The 16,997-nt window shown below is 42.8% G+C and overlaps 1 protein-coding gene across 1 annotated transcript; it reads right to left on the bottom strand.

Annotated features, from left to right (window-relative positions):
* Positions 1-5,840: 5,840 nt before the first annotated feature.
* Positions 5,841-16,365, bottom strand: LOC144889861 (uncharacterized). The gene is made up of 5 exons (XM_078771066.1): positions 16,298-16,365; positions 14,039-14,291; positions 13,876-13,907; positions 7,928-8,069; positions 5,841-7,796 (listed from the first exon to the last, which is right to left on the bottom strand). Exons 2-5 carry the CDS (start codon positions 14,178-14,180, stop codon positions 7,774-7,776), a joined length of 339 nt encoding a protein of 112 aa, XP_078627192.1. The 5' UTR covers positions 14,181-14,291; positions 16,298-16,365; the 3' UTR covers positions 5,841-7,773.
* Positions 16,366-16,997: the final 632 nt, after the last annotated feature.

The following is a 16,997-nucleotide window of genomic DNA, read 5'->3' as shown; positions in this document are numbered from 1 at the left end:
AATACCCCGAACACTGAAAATACCCCAAACACCGAAAATACCCCGAACACTGAAAATACCCTGACGACCCAGAATACCCCGTAGACCTCAAATATTGAAAAGACCCTGAAGACCCAAAATATTCCAAAGACTCCAAAAAAACCCAAAGATCCCCAAAAACCCCGAACACCAAAAATACCCCGTATATGCAAAAGACCCTGAATACCCAAAAGACCCCAGAGACCCAATGGACCCCAAAGACCAAAAATACCCCGAAGACCCAAAATATCCTTAAGGACACTGTAGACAAAAAACATTCAAAACTTCAAAAATACCCAAAAGACTGAAAAGACACCGAAGACCCAAAATACCCTTGAAGTGAAACCCAAATGCAATTTTTTTTTCTTCTGAAAACCATTGACAATCATTAATCAGTCTCATTTGAAGGGGGTTTATTATATTTCGTTTGTGAATCATAAAGTGCCGAAAAAAAGCCATGAGTGTCGATTTTCGAATATGCCAGTGACATCACATTGTGATCTCACTGTGATCCTGCTGGCGACAGTACATAGAGATAGTGCATTCTGAGCTACTCAGATTCCGATAATGATTGGGGATGTTGGAGGGGGTGGGGTGTGTGGGATGGTCGTTGGTATTGTTAGCTAGAGTGATGTTTGCTGGGGGATGGTGTGGGTTGTTTGTGCGTATTGTTGGCTAGGGTGATGGTTGTAAAGGGATTGTGAAGGCATGGTGGAGAGGTAGTGGGGGAGAGGAGGGGTAGGGGGGAAGAGGAGGGGTAGGGGAGGAACAGGAGAGGTGGGGGGGGGGGAACAGGAGAGGTGGGGGGAGGGGAAGAGGAGGGTGTAGGTTGGTTGTTGGTACTGTTAGCTTGGGTGATGGTTGATGGTTTGTTTGTTTGTTTGTTTTTAGAAAATTGGGATGCCTCAAAAAACAAGGCCACCAAAGTTGAACAGAGAGATGGGTGTGGGTATTGTTAGGTAGGGTGATGGTTGATAGGGGGATTATGAGAGGATGGTAGAGAGGAGGAAAGAGAGTGGTGTGGGGTTGTCACGGGTATTGTTAGCTAGGGTGACAGTTGAAGGGGGATTTTGAGGAGATGGTGGAAGGGAGGAAGGGTGAAGAGGTGAGTGTGGTTTGGTCGTGGGTGTTGTTAGCTATGGTGACGGCTGATGTTTGCTTGTTTTTCTGGAAAATTGAGATGCCTCAAAAACCAAGGCCACCTGAGTTGAACAGAGATCCAGCAATATTGCCAAAGGAAATAATCCAGAAAACCAATTCAAAGCAGTTGCATCAGCAGAAAATGTGTTGTACACTTGGAACAAGAACGCTCATAGGGTCGCCCGTAGGGCGGGTATTCTGCCAGTATTAATAAATGTGCAACTTTACTCACGTGAGGAAGGGGAGGAACAATTAGTTTTATATGGAACACAAATCCACGTCAACCACAATCACGAGCTGAAGTAATACATGGGAAAACATGGAAATACCTGTGTACCTGGATAAATACCTTGGCGATCACATTGGAGATTCGGCACACGGATGTTTAAATCAGCTCAAAAGGCGAGTTGGTAAAAACCAAAGCGAAACTCTGTTTCTTCATTTAATATTACTTTCAACGTTCTAATATTTTATAATCGTTTCTATATACAATGTCTTCATGATTCGTTCCTGACTTAAAACCATTTTTATATGATGACAAAAAGCAAGTTTAAATGAAAAGGTAAGGGGGAGAAATTACACACGCTGCTGCTCAGATGACGTCAAAAATCCTGATCGAAGGTGAGCAATGCCAAGAGTGGTACTGATCTGCGCGATCGATCGATGCCTGCGCGAACGAAGGATCCATTGATAGCGCAGCACGATCGGTCGCTCGATAGCGCAAGTCCATTGATGGCGCATAACATACACATGCATCAAGTATACTTGCATAATACATTGTACATTTGCATAATACATTGTACATTTGCATAATACATTGTATATTTGCATAATACATTGTACATTTGCATAACACATTGTATATTTGCATAATACATTGTACGTTTGCATAATACATTGTAGATTTGCATAATACATTGTATATTTGCATAATACATAGTACATTTGCATAATACTTTGTGCATTTGAATAATGCATTGTATATTTGCATAATGCATTGTATATTTGCATTATAACACAGGTTTCATCGATACCAATAATCTCGTGAATCCCTGTGAAATGATCAATGTAAAATCATATCTGACATTGTGTGACGTAACACTAAATTTGAGGTAAAAATGATGAGATAATTAATTGATATTTCCCCTTTTATAATTAAAATAATGAATTGATATTCCCCATTTTTTATAATCTATTGATATAAAATAAATGTGTCACTCCCCACGATGCCCACATGGACTTACATTCGTGTGATGTTAAAAAGGATTCCTAAAAGTTGTTTGACTTTTTACCAGGTAACAAACTCGATTTTAGCTCACCTGGACTTTAGTCCGGTAAACTTATCGATCGAGCAGTGTCCACAGGTAAGTAAGTGACTGAGAGAGACTGTGTGTGTGTGTGTGTGTGTGTGTGTGTGTGTGTGTGTGTGTGTGTGTGTGTGTGTGTGTGTGTGTGTGTGTGTCAGTGAGTGAGTAAGTGAGTCCACAAACACTTCAATCATTATTACTTGAACCAAACACACGATTTTGACCAACCTGACGACAAGATGCATACCTGATCCCTTATAAAGGTGGATTGATTGACCCCATCAAAATCTGCGCTCATGGGGGTGCCTCCTGGAGGGGGAGGGGGGTATGGGAGGTTTGCCCCGACCAAAAATAGGTATTTAATTTTTTCTCCGAAACTACACAAACTTGACTGCAACCTTCATCAACCGTGATGAACCAAAGTTTGTTCACGACGTAAAAAAAAAAAAAAATGTCTGAGGAGATCTGTGGGATTTCCCTTACTGTTGCTCCTGATCCAGGAAGCTTCAGGACACGCAGTCCCATTTTTATTTCCACGATTATTCACTTTAATGTTGAACTGATGCATGATTTAACCAACTCGTCCATTGTTTGGATTAAATGATGTCGATGTTCGTTAATGTACGACTACGGTTAACACATAACGCTCTGTAAACTGAATGGGATTGAGGTTCAGGCCCTTTGGGATACTGGTTCCCAGGTAAGCAAGGCAAGCAGAGACTGCCTACAAGATACCTTGCTAGACACCATTTTATGACGAGTGGAAGAAATCCTACAGGATAGATTATGATTAAAGGATGAAAATGGAAGCCCCATTCCATTTGAAGGATGGGTTGAAGCAGAGTTTAAGCTTTAAAACGGTGGCAGAGAGGAGTCTGTTTTAGTCCCTGTTTTGGTGAGTAAGGGACCGGTGAAAGACCCAATAATTGTCTTCAACGTCATTTCAGAGTTGATGGTTCAGAACAAGGCCAAATCTGACGATATAGTCGTGCCACCTGAGTCATTTATTTCTTTGTTTCCGGAACTGAGCCGATCACAAATATATACAGTCACCCAGACTGTGCAGAATCCAGAGGAGGGACCAGTTTCTATGTATACAGGCCGTCGCCATACTCAAATTATTCCTGGGAAAACAACAAATATCCCTTATGTTCGTTCTTTTCCACTCGCAGTCAAAACACCCACAATGTGAGAAACTGACCATGAACAGTGGTGGGCAGAAGGGGAGACAGTGACACATTTTTGTATACTTAGTCGCGGCTCCTATGAGAGCTAACACATGGAACATTTAATAAGGGGAGCCGGAGACAACAGGGGGAGGGGCGGGGCGAGGGAAGTACAACAACAGTAAGGAACAGGGACATTGGGAGATCTGTGGAAGAGAGAGGGCTGGGGTGGTGTATACGGCATAAACAAGATGGACATGACGGACGTTTTATTCAGGAAAGAAATCGGAATTTAAAGGAGGTGGATTTAAGGTGGATTAATGGAGGAAGAAAAGATCAAGGTTTTGCATGGGGGAAAATATAAGATGGTGGTGACCACCTGTTTTAAAGATCTGGAGGGATGAGTGGGATTAAAGAGAGTGCGGGAGTTCGTTCCAGAAGCGGAAAAAGAGGCATGAAAGAGTGAAGGTGAGTAGAAAGTCTTGATTGTGGTTGTTTCACCAGAAAAGTTTTACTGGCAGAACTTGGGCATCCTGCAGGAATATTTGGGAGACAGAGAACAGACAGAGCATGGGGTGCAAGGCCGGAGAGGACTTGATCGAAGAAACAATGACTGCCAACCTGCCTGTGATGAGAGTGAAACGCCCTCATAATCAGCTTCGTCGTGCGAGATACCAATGATTCTAGAAGCCTTGGTTTTTACAGCATGAAGCCGCACAACGTATGGGGCAGGAGCACCAGCCCAGAAGGGAGAGCTATACTCCATCAAAGTGAGGATGAAAGGTTTGAAGGTGGTGAGCAGCTCAGCAGTGCTATGGAAGGACTTCGCACGATGGAGAATGCCCAGTGGCGATTGGCTATGGAGGCCATCTTGGACATGTGGTTTTCCCATGAAAGAGCACGGCAGATAGTGAGACCCAAACGCTTGAAAGACAGAACTTTTTCAAAGAGGATTGTTGGGAAAGTAGATGTGAGGGTTTTCCAGATTGTCTTTTCAGAGAGACAAGGAGAGAGTGTGAGATTTTTCAGGATTGAAATACATCTTCCATGTGTTTGACCAGCTTATAAATTTATCCAAGTCTGCAGAGAGTTAAGAGGCTGCTTTTTGCCCGGAACTGGCGATCTGAAGGATGAGAGACGGAACGGCAGAGGGTGGAGTCATCAGCAAAAAGATAAAGATTTTCCAGAGTCAGAAAAATCACTGATGAAGAGGAGAAAAAGCACAGGGCCTAGAACACTGCCTTGAGTAATTCCAGGCTGGTCAGGAAGAGGAGATGAGAGAATTCCATTTAGAACTAAACGTTGAATACGACAGGAGCAACTCCATGGGCCATGCATGGAGATTTCAATGGATACCATAAGGAGAGTTTGGTGGTGAGCATTGTGGCGTGCCAGACCATATCAAAGGCACAAGATATGTCAAGTGATTTCCTGTCTGTCAGACAGCTCTGATTTCCTGTCTGGTGTTGAGGACATCCGTCTATTGTTGAGACAGTCGAAGCAGCATTTCCTGAGTAGAGTGGCATGGTCTTAATCCAAATTGATGATCTAAGATGAAGCCATTGGAGAAGAGGAAGGATTTAATGTCATAAGCGATTATGGATTCCATGACCTAACTGATGATTGGGAGCAGGCTGATTGGTCTGCAGTTGCAAGGATCTGATTTTGGAATTTTTGTTTTGTTTTGTTTTGACCCGCCATTATATACTGGCCAAAATCTCAAACTTTTTTGGGGGTGGGAGGGGGGGGAGGAGGGGAAGGAGGAGGGGTTCGTTCCACTCTTCACTTCTTTGAAAGTCTGTGTTTAAAGGTATTCCCTCCATCAACAATGCATTAACATTGATGTTGAGAAAAATGTGGTAGCAACCAGCTGTGTGGGCTTCCACATTGGGAACTGTGTAACTGAGCTGCTTGGCAGCAATCAGTGATGACATGAAGTGCAGTCATGATGGTAAATGCGATGCAAGGCTTTCAACCGGTTTGGTGAACAACTCTCAGTTTGATCAGGATTACTTACAGGGATAAGGACAACTCCAAACTCTCCACTCACTGATTAATTAATTGATCATAATGTGCCATTACATATTCACAACTCGATGGTATTCATAGATTACTTACCCTGTGCAGCCAACTTGTTGCAAGCCAACTCTTCTGTTTTTGAACATTTTTTTTCTTTGATCAAATTTGAATTTGATCCACAGACAGTGCATTTGTACTTCGAGGACCTCTCTTTATTGAGAAACCCTTCACAAATTCAAGTTTCATGAAAAACATAAGCAGAAGTCTTCTTGTGTTAAACAATTTACAACAAGGGTGTTCTCCACATGTCACACATGGCAATAAAACAAGGATGACAGCAAAGATCGAGTAAAAATTGATGTTCAAACTGCCATGAAAAGATGCCATCTGAGCAAAACCAAAAATGGATAAGAAAAACAACTAAATCAGATGGAAAACAAAATTCCTAAACACTGGTCATAATAAAAAAAACTCAAATGGTACTTGGCTGGATACATGGCAAGGACAGAGACAGGAATTACTAACTGGCAACCTAAGGAAGACCCTGAAAGAAGCACAACGAGATCCAAGATCAGATTGAGAGATGAAGTTCTGTTACCATTTGAGATTTTGGCATCAATTTTTTAACTATCCTCTATTATGAGAATATGGAGATCCAAATTAATAAATTTTCCTTTTTAGCCGCGTCGCAGACGCTGCTCATAGAGTGCACGCTGCTGTTGTTGTTGTTACCACCTCTTCTTCTTCTTCTTCTTCTTCTTGTTCTTGCGGAGAAGACAAAACCTCAAAGCTCCACCCATTCTGGGAACCATAGCTCCACCCATTCTGGGAGAGCCTTCATATAAACAAATATCCACCATTTTATTAACTCGCATAGCTTTGAGGCCTGTTTTGTAGGCCCGTGGTGTCTTCCTCTCACACAGTTTTCTTTCAAATCAAATTCGATATATCATTTCATTTTTCACAGTCGCCAACATAGTTTTAGACTCGGTTGAAAAAAAAACGGGAAGAAAATCCGATGAAAGTTGCCCTTTATAGAACGAAATGAATTCTCAAAGGCCTGTAACTTCAAGTCCATTGAGATATATATATTTTTAAATCGCGGCATGGTCAGTCATACACCGCCCGAAATAAGAGACGGGAAAATGCCGAGATATATATATTTTGTTTAAATCGCGGCATGCTCAGTCATACACCGCCTGAAATAACAGACGGGAAAATGCCAAGATATATTAAAAATTCGTCCATTTGATGACAATCGTCACGATGAAATATTTAATTTATACGTCGTCACAATAATGTGGAGAGAGGAGCATAGCTTCGTTCACGTGTCGCCACATTCGGGAAATTGCCGAGATATATTTTTTTTAACATCGCGGCATGGTCAGTCATACACCGCCTGAAATAACAGACGGGAAAATGCCGAGATATATTAAAAATTCGTCGCCACAAACGGGAAATTGCCGAGATATATTTTCACTTTGCACAAAAATAACATCAAGTAATCGAATCAATAGGAATGTCCTGTGCCTATAACATCGACGTTTTCGGCACAGCTGCATCTAGGCATTGTGTAACATCGACGCGGCTTTTGTTTTAATTAAAACTTTTTGTACTTGTTTTTTTAAAGATGTCACTTTCTTTAAACTTAGTTTGAGGACCCAGAAGGGGTTAGCATTTTGAGATTCTTGTTGCCTTCTGACACCAGTTTGCAGTCATTGTTGTGGACATTCTGGTGACAGCCAGCTGCATGGCTTTCATCACGGAGTTCCGCTGGTTGCCACGGGATACAGATGGTACTCTGAGACGTTGTGCTGACAAGGTAGATGTCCAAAGGGCTGCACGCTTTCACGATAGCTTTCTCCTTCTGGTTAACTGAATACCTTGCCTCATGTGTATTTTGTTGTTACTTGTTGTAGCAAAATCCAATCTGCACACATTACACTTATTACGTATTCGCCTTTCTGGAACCTTTTTGTGTTTGTTTAATTTCATATTAATCTTGGTGTTGTGAGTCCCAGACATGAACTTGTATTTTATAGGAAGTGAGTCTTGATCTCGTGATCGTTTCTTCAAACAAGGCTTCTTCTTCTTCGTGTCAAGCTGCAACTTCACATTATTTGTCACATATTGCTTCTGGATTGGTCTACAGAAATAAAGAACACAACATTTTATTTTTTTGCTCAAAATCAAAATGCAAAATAATTTTCCGAAAATTTTATATTTTCTCAACACAAAATATTGTGCTGAATGTTAATTTTGTACATTTCCACTCACCAGTTGAAAAACAGGAAGCACTTCCGTTTGTCATGTGAATATCATTTGAACTTTCCGTTGCAGAAGCACATTTTGGAATCTTCTGTGGCAGATGAATCATTGTTGTGTTGTCTGCCTTCCACATTTGCAGGACAGACATCACCTGTGTACACATCAGCGTCAGCAATTTGCAGGGAAATGAGATTGAGAAACATCTTGAGAATTCACAGAACATGTTACATCATGGAATATATACTTAAATTTAAAGATAGTAATGAAGTTAAAGATTGTTAAAAAGAAAAAATTCCGGATGTCAAGCATTATTGAAGCAGTCTTCTACATCAGCCTTATTCACCAACCTATTTAACATGCCCAAGTACTGCTAAACTGGAGGTTATTGGAAGTAACAAGAAGGCCATTTGTGTTCAACAGTGTTCAAGTATTTAATTCCATTTCAATGAAATAAAGTTTGTAAAATTCATCGAAAAAATATTCCGAAATTTAATGGCGTTAAAAATTTCCCAAAATTTCCTTTCACAAAGCTCGGAACAAGTGTGTGTCTACCTTGAGGAGACCAGGAACGAATATCTCTGCTCTCAAGACTGAACTTCCAAACCTGTCTCCGTCCTCCAAGTCCTGGTGGCGTCTGGTCAAATCTGTTTCTGGTGTTTGTTTCCCTTCCATCCCCTCCCTTACCTCAAACGGCCACACACCTGACAATGCACGTGAAAAAGCTGATTGTCAACTCCATGTTTGCCTCAACAATTTGTGTCCCAAACCCATCGCTCTCTGTACCCACTTTAACCAGTCATACCCAGCTGCTCCCGGACTCTGTGTCCTTGTCTCCCCACAAGTTGGAGAAGTTTCTGTCAATCCTCAACTATGATTCCGCAAATGGACCAGATGGCATCAGCCCACGGGTCCTAAATCTAGCTCTGCCACGCTAAAAAAAACCACTCTCTGTTCCCTTCACTCCTTCTTTTGCTCAAGGTCATCCATCTGCTTGGAAATCAGCCAACATTATCGCTTTACACAAAAAGGTGCAAAAACAGATCCCTGCAACGACAGACCAAACAGCCTGCACCCAATCATCAGCAAGGTCATGGAATCCATTATCGCTTCTGATGTTAAATCCTTCCTCTTCTCCAATGACTTGATCACTGATCATCATTTTGGATTCAGACCAGGCCACTCCAATATGGACATTCTGCCTCTGCTGTCTTATGAATAGATGGAGGTCCTCAATGACAAACAGGAAAACGCGAGCCGTCTCCCTTGACATATCTCGTGCGTTCTATATGGTCTGGCACCACGCTCTTCTCACCAAACTCTCCTCCTATGGTATCCATGGAAATCTCCACGCATGGCTTGCGGACTTCCTCACCGGTCGCAGTCAACGTGTGGCCCTGAATGAAATTCTCTCATCTCCCCTTCCTGTCCAGGCTGGAGTTCCTCGAGGCAGTGTTCTGGACCCTGTGCCTTGTCTGGTCTTCATTAATGATCGATCCATCTCTCTGGAAAGTCCTCTCTATCTGTTCACTCTCTCGCCGCAAGCAGGCTGGCGGTTTTCCTGTCTTCTACCGACTCCTCTCCGGCCTAGCTCCCCCTGATCTGTTTGTGTTCTGTCCCCCAAATATTCCAGCAGGATGCACAAGATCTGTCAGCAACCCTCTTGAGGTGAAACTGCCAAAAATCAAGACTCTCTGCTCACCTTCACTTTTTCATTCCTCTTTTCTCTCACCTTTGAACAAATTCCCACCCTCTATTCAATCCCACTCCTCCATTCAGGTCTTTAAAACAGCTGTTCACCACAATATCTTATCTTCCCCCATCCAAAATCTTGATCTTTTCGACTCCAGTTAATACACCCAAAATCCACCTATTTCAAATTCCGATGTCTTTCCTGAAAGCCCAAGTAGTGTCTATTTGTCTCTTTGTTTCATGCCGTTTTACTCACCCCTTCCAGAAACCCCTCCCTTCCACAGATCGACCGATGTCCCTGGTCTCTATTGTTGTGCTTGTGTGCTTCCCACACTCTCCCCATCTTGTCTCCCTCTCCCTTTACCTTATATTTAATGTCTCTGCTTGATTTTGTGTTTTATGTATTCGCTGTTACTTTGGCGTTGACTTTGCATACAAAAAAATTAATAAAAGAAAATAAAAGTAGAATGCGACTCAGTAGCACATCCTTACGACTTCAAAAATTGTTTGTGGTTGAATTCAATCAGCTGATATGAAAATTACATTCAAATTTCAAGTAAATCGGATGAAAATTGAGGATTTTAGAAAATTGAGATAAGTTGTTGAACTTTGGCTTCGGTTGACCTTTTGACATCAAAAATAAATAGGATTCTTTCGAACCACCAACTCTATGGTTTGGCGAAGTTTCACGAAGATCGGTTTAAAATGGTTTCCTGTAGACAAGTATAAGTGAGCGAATAAACACAAACCGGAGTGATCAACATACTTGTCCAAAAAAAGAATCGAATCATTTCGTTCTTGTCACATACGCTACATCTCTTCCAAATTTCGTTCGAATCCGTCCACAACTTTTTGAGATATTTTGTTCACAATCAAACAAACGGACAGACAGAAAGTGGTGAAAACATAACCTCCATCCACCTTTGGTGGTGGAAGTAAAGATACCTGTTTTCAGTAACTCGTTCAGGAATTCAAGTCGTTGCTGAGATGAAATGTGACATGGCAAAGTTAAATGCACTGACACCAGGAGGATCTGTGCTGTGAGAGTGAACGATGTGAGAGAACCAATATATCTATTTATTATATACGGTTGAGTGTAACTGTGAGTGCACGACGACGAGTGGCATGAGCGATCTGTGAGGCAAAAGGTCCTGTCTATCTATTTGTACACAATAAATCAAGCCACTAAAGGAAATAAGAAAAACAGGCAGGATGGAAAAACATATACCAAAGAAAAGTCATGTATTTGCAAGCACACAATATTAAATAACTAGCGGGGTCACCCGTGGGAATCCCACGGGCATGGCTGTGTGTGACGAATTTTAAATATATGTCGACTGTTATTTTAGGCGGTGTATTTTAGTTTATCATCATGGCGCGATTAAAAAAAATCTATTTCTGCATTTTCCTCTCCAATACCTCCTCACACTTTACACACACACCGGCCCATGTTTACATATACACACACACACACCCACACACATATACACATACACACACACACACACACACGTACATCGACACACATGCACACACACACACACACACACACACACACACACACACACACACACACGTACAGACACATATACACATATGCAAATATGTATACACATATGTATCCACATATACACATATATGCACATTATACACATATATACATCTCCACACACACACACACACACACACACACACACACACACACACACACACACACACACACACACACACACACACACACACACACACACACACACACACACACACATATATATAGACATACACATACAACAACATGCATTTTAAGGCCATTTTCCCTGCGAGAGCGGGGGTTAGCCTACATACACATACACACACACACACATATATATACACACACACACACACACACACACACACACACACACACACACACACACACACACACACACACACACACACACACGTCCCACACACACACACGTCCCACATGTATATACATGTTTAAAGTGTACGTGCACTTCCCCCCTCCCCCGCCCGGCAACGCTGGGTACTTCTGCTAGTAACTAATGAAATAAAAACGAAGAAATATCTCTCGGTAATTTCCTGAAACATATTTTACTTCCGGATAATAATGTTGAATGAAATAAGAAAGAACGAAGATATACATGTCGTTTTTGTGCCGACTGTCATAAAACGTAAAAGTAATAAATGTTAACGGAAAAGGAAAAGCGAATTTTTAATATATGTCGACATTTTCCCCGACTGTTATTTTAGGCGGTGTATTTTCGTGTATCATCGTGGTGCGATTTTTATAAATATATCTCGGCAATTTCCCGTGTGTGCGTGAATGTTCTCAATTATTTCTGACACCGAGTCTAAAACCATCGATAAAAATTAAATCAGATGGTGAATTCGATAAAATCGTGACGGTGACTCTCAATGAATGGGCTTTCGTTTACAGGCCTTTGAGAATTCATTTCGTTCTATAAACGGAAACTTTCTTGGGATTCTCCTCCCGTTTTTTTTCAACCGAGTCTAACACTATGTTAGTGACTGTTAAAAATGAAATGATATATCGAATTAGAATTGAAATAAACCTGTGTGAGAGAGAAAGACAGCATGGGCCTAACTAAACAGGCCTCAAAGCCATTCCAGGTAATAAAATGGTGGATATTTGTTTACATGAAGCCTCTCCAAGAATGGGTGGAGCTATGGGTGGAGGTACTCTGCAAACCGACTTCGCCACACCCCCGGACAGACGTCCAACAGAATCCCTACGGCTGTTATAATATAGATAATGGAGCACACACACCACATGGCCAAAAGTATGCGGACATCCCTTCTCATTAGTGGATTCAGTTGTTTCAGCCACACGCATTGCTGACAGGGATATATATATATATATATAATCAAGCACACAGCCATGCAATCTCCAAAGACAAACATTGGCAGTAGAATGGGCCGTACTGAAGAGCTCAGTGACTTTCAACGTGGCACAGTCATAGGATGCCACCTTTACAACAAGTCAGTTCGTCAAATTTCTGCACTGCGAGAGCTGCCCCAGTCAACTGTAAGTGCTATTATTGTGAACTGGAAACGTCTACGAGCAACAACAGCACAGTGGAAAAGTGTTAGGGCACATAAGCACACAGAATGGGACAATAGAGCGCTGAAGTACGTAGCGCATAAATATCGTATGTCCTCGGATGCAACACTCACTACCGACTTCCAAACTGCCTCTGGAAGCAATGTCAGCACAACAACTGTTTGTCGGTAGCTTCATGAAATGGGTTTCCATGGCCGAGCAACCACACACAAGCCGAAGATCACCATGAGCAATGCCAGGAGTCGGCTGGAGTTGTGTAAAGCTCGCCGGCATTGGACTCTGGAGCAGTGGAAACGTGTTCTCTGGAGTGATTAATCACACTTCACCCACTGGCAGTCCCACGGACAAATCTGGGTTTGGTGGATGCCAGGAGAACGCTACCTGCCCAAATGCATAGTGCCAACTGTAAAGTTTGGTGGAGGAGGAATAATTGTCTGCGGCTGTTTTTCATGATTCGGGCTGGGCCTCTTAGTTCCAGTGAAGGGAAATGTTAATGCCACAGCATACAATTACATTATAGACGAGTGTGTGCTTCCAATTTTGTGAAAACAGTTTGGGGGAAGGCTCTTTTCTGTTTCAGCATGACAATTTCCCTGTGCACAAAGCGAAGTCCATACCTAAATGGTGTGTCGAGATTGGTGTGGAAGAACTTGACTGGCCTACACAGAGCCCTGACTGCAACCCCATCAAATACATTTGGGATGAATTGGAACGCCGACTGCGAGCCAGGCCTCATCACCCAACATCAGTGCCAGACCTCACCAATGCTGCTTTTGTGGCTGAATGGAAACAAATTCCTGCAGCAATGTTCCAACATCGAGTGGAAAGCCTTTCCTGAAGAGTGGAGGCTGTTATAGCATCAAAGGGAGGACCAACTCCATATTAAGGCCCATAATTTTGGAATGAGATGTTTGACGAGCACATATGGGTGTGATGTTCGAGAGTCCACATACTTTTGGCCATGTAGTGTGTTTACAAGCACATCAAACAATAACCAAACATCAAGAAAGGCACAAAAGAGCAGATCTTACCCATAGCACTTATTTCCCCCTCAGGCATTCTTACTTCATTTATTTATGCACAAGACATGGCTCCAACAGAACCAGTAAGGAAAAAATATAGAAAGGAGGTAAACAGGATAAATATGGAGGGCAAAGTATATGGTATACCTCCGACTCACCCTCGGCACGCGTCGACGGACGTGTGTCAATCCTGCAATGGGAAACCAAACAAGGAAAAAGGGAGGGGGTAATGAGAGCAGAATGTAGTGAGTGGGAATGAGAACAGTGTGTGCAGTGCAAGCTTTAAACTTTAGAAGAAGAGTGTCACGTGCGATTGTAAACCTCGAACAGAGGGACCAAGAGGCCAATCGTTGATAGCTCTTTCAATTGGCATGGGAGGTGGAGTTCCTGGAAGTAGAGGTCGTGGTGTGGGCTTTAACTCGGCGCAGCATGTACCAGCTGACACTCCCGGAACAACAATCATTCCGAATGTCCGGCTCGTCCCCAGGGTCGGCCGTTCCTCTTGGCATGGTTTTCCCCATACGGCCAACGACCTTTCCCTCCCAGCAGTTTTGAGTGAGTGAAGGGTTTTTGTCTGCAATGTCGTTGTGTTGGAAAGATGCAAGAGCATCATGTAAGAGATTTGGAGAGAAGAGGAAAACCTAACAAACCCACCCAACACATTTGTCCCATTTCCCTCTGGACAACGTATGGAGGTCTATCTGTGCACGTAAACTAACAGCATAACTGGTTCTCGAGCAGGGATTCCCAACCTTTTTTATGTGATGGCCCACATGCCCCCCCGAGAAATACACCATGGCCCCCAGTTTGGGAAACATGGTTGTAGAGAGTTCTACATGTTTGTAGATGTTCTTGCACTGGGGAGAGGTTTCACAATCATCACAATATTATCTCGCTCTTCTCTCCGCATGTGTGGTCGGTAAAAATTCACAGCCAAAGTCCTGTTAAACAACAGGTTTGTTTACTGGTTCAAGTTCCAATTCGTGTTCAAAATATACGAGTAACATCTAAGCCCATCGTCACACCCACTTTCTACCGGTACTCCATGCTGCCATCCCCCAAACAGCACGATGCGCAGCCCAATCCTATGTCCTTGAAATACCGACCAACCTACTGCAACGACGAGGCATATGGTCGGCCCTCGGGCTCAAATATCTCATTGACGACATGTGGAAACATTAATATCACTACCAAGGTGAGTGAATCTCAAAGTGATCTCAACATCCTCGCCACAGAGAGTTACGAACCGGATGGTAGCATCGACGATGTCATTGAAAGACTGGATCTTAGTATTGACCCTGGAGTCCCATAATCGCAGTAGCCCCGACTCCTCAATCATCACCTTGAAGGACCGACCCCATAAGGAAGGATGTCCAGTCTGCACAAAGATGACTGGATCATCTGCACAATAAAGGTCAGAGACCTTTACATTTTCAAACGATGCAGCACAGCTAGATCTCTCCGACATGATCCAGTCGATTCAAGCGCTGAAAGTGTGGTGGCCAGAAAACACCCCTGACGAGCTGATGTACAAATGACAACCAGGCTGAACAGTTTACATTTTTGTATCCCATTGATGAGATCCGGATGCAGATCAGGTCAAAGCAAAATCTAATCGGCTTGTTCTCGACACCTACCCAAATAATCCAACAAGTTTTGTCACAATCCATCAACAACCTTTTGAAAATATACCTCTACACATCATTTTTGGCCCCATTTGTTCCCTCTCAATAGTGACAAATCACCTGTTTCCAATAAACTGGCACTCATTTTGACAGGCATCATGGAAGACAGGCATCATTTGGCATTAACCCAAAGATGACAGGTTGAATAAACCCACCTGATGTTATTTAACAGCAGGGCTGGGGCTCAAACTCAAGACCCTAAGATCTGAAACTAGCCAAATTAACCGCTAAGTAACACCGGGCTTCTCTCAAAAGTTAAGAATCACTTTAAAAAACGAGAAAACATCTGAAAATGTAAAGCCCATCCCCATGCACTTTGCATTCAGACTTCTTATTCGTCTTCCATCTGCGAAACATGATGAAAGTATCAAACAGAAAAAAACCAAAAAATTGAAAATTTTGGGCAACCTTTACCTTTTGACTTCAAAGGCAATCGGCTTCAGCAACCCAATATGCAAACCCTGCTCAAATTTCACGATAATTGGATGAAAATTGTTGATTTTATGCAACCTTGACCGTTTGTTGTAAAAATATTTTAAAAATAAAACAATGGGCTTCCAGCTTTTGATTGGTGAACCAATGCAGTGATCCAGTGTGCATATTTTTTAAATTTCAGGTCAATTGGATAAAACTTGACGATTTTACGTGACATTTACCTTTGACCTTTTCACCAAATTATTAATTTGTCTTCTCCATATTCTCACAACAAAGTTATGTTGAAAACTTGATGAGAAAGCTCAAATGGTACAAAAAAAGTTAGTGGACAGACGCAGACAAACCTCATTGATGAGCAAGGACATGGATACACCATGATGTACACACACAAGATGGCATCAAAGAAGCTGGCACATAATCTCGTCACACCATCTCACTTAGACGCACGGCTTAGACCCACCAATGTCAGTCCCGAAACCAGGACCCTGGTGACGAAGGGAAGGAAAGGAAGGAGCTGCAGTTGAGAGAGGGCTGGTGATGTGAGTGGGACAGAGAGAGTTATTTAAGGATTGGTGATGAAGCTCGATACGAGGCGCGTGTAAATTGCAAACCCACGATCCCTCCTCCCCCCCGCCATTCCACAGTCGACATTCCGAGGCGGTTCGTGAATCGGGAGAACCGTGTGGCTCCCTGAGTGTCGATGGGAGATTCTAGGACGAGGTGGCTGGTAACTTGAGAGGGAGAGAGAGAGAGAGGATAATCAAGGAGGAGAGACGAAGTCCGATACGAGGTGTGTATGGATTGCAGCCCCCTCCACCCCTCCAAAAAAAATACACGGCACATTGATCCTAAAATAAAAATAAAATAAAAGAGATAACGGTGAAGGCCAGAAAACATGCAGATGAAATGAGGAGGATGAGAGCCACGCACTCGCCAGGGATGGACAGAGGAGAGGTGGAAAAGTGTCCACAATGGCGCGGGGAGGGACTGCGCGATGAAGCAATGGTTTGGAATGCAGAGCGTCACTGGGGACCGGCGAGGCGTGGTGAGACAGAGGTGAAAGAGACAAAGTACCACCCTAACAGGGAGGGGAAACAGACCCCACATACAATTGTGGAACAAGTGAAAACACCAAGACAATTGAATGGCATGAAAATGAG

Source organism: Myxine glutinosa, chromosome 1 (assembly GCF_964187855.1).
Source record: "Myxine glutinosa chromosome 1, kmMyxGlut1.1, whole genome shotgun sequence".
Taxonomy (NCBI): Eukaryota; Metazoa; Chordata; class Myxini; order Myxiniformes; family Myxinidae; genus Myxine; species Myxine glutinosa.
This window is presented reverse-complemented; position numbering and strand designations above follow the sequence as displayed.

What these genes read in the sequence shown, in the direction of transcription:
- LOC144889861 (XM_078771066.1), bottom strand. Translation starts at nt 14,180, where the DNA reads ATGATTGTTGTTCCGGGAGTGTCAGCTGGTACATGCTGCGCCGAGTTA. An exon ending in TCTTGGTCCCTCTGTTCGAG is followed by an intron (nt 13,908 to 14,038) that starts GTTTACAATCGC and finishes TTCCCATTGCAG; the next exon opens with GATTGACACACGTCCGTCGA. An exon ending in TGCTTCCTGTTTTTCAACTG is followed by an intron (nt 7,797 to 7,927) that starts GTGAGTGGAAAT and finishes TTATTTCTGTAG; the next exon opens with ACCAATCCAGAAGCAATATG.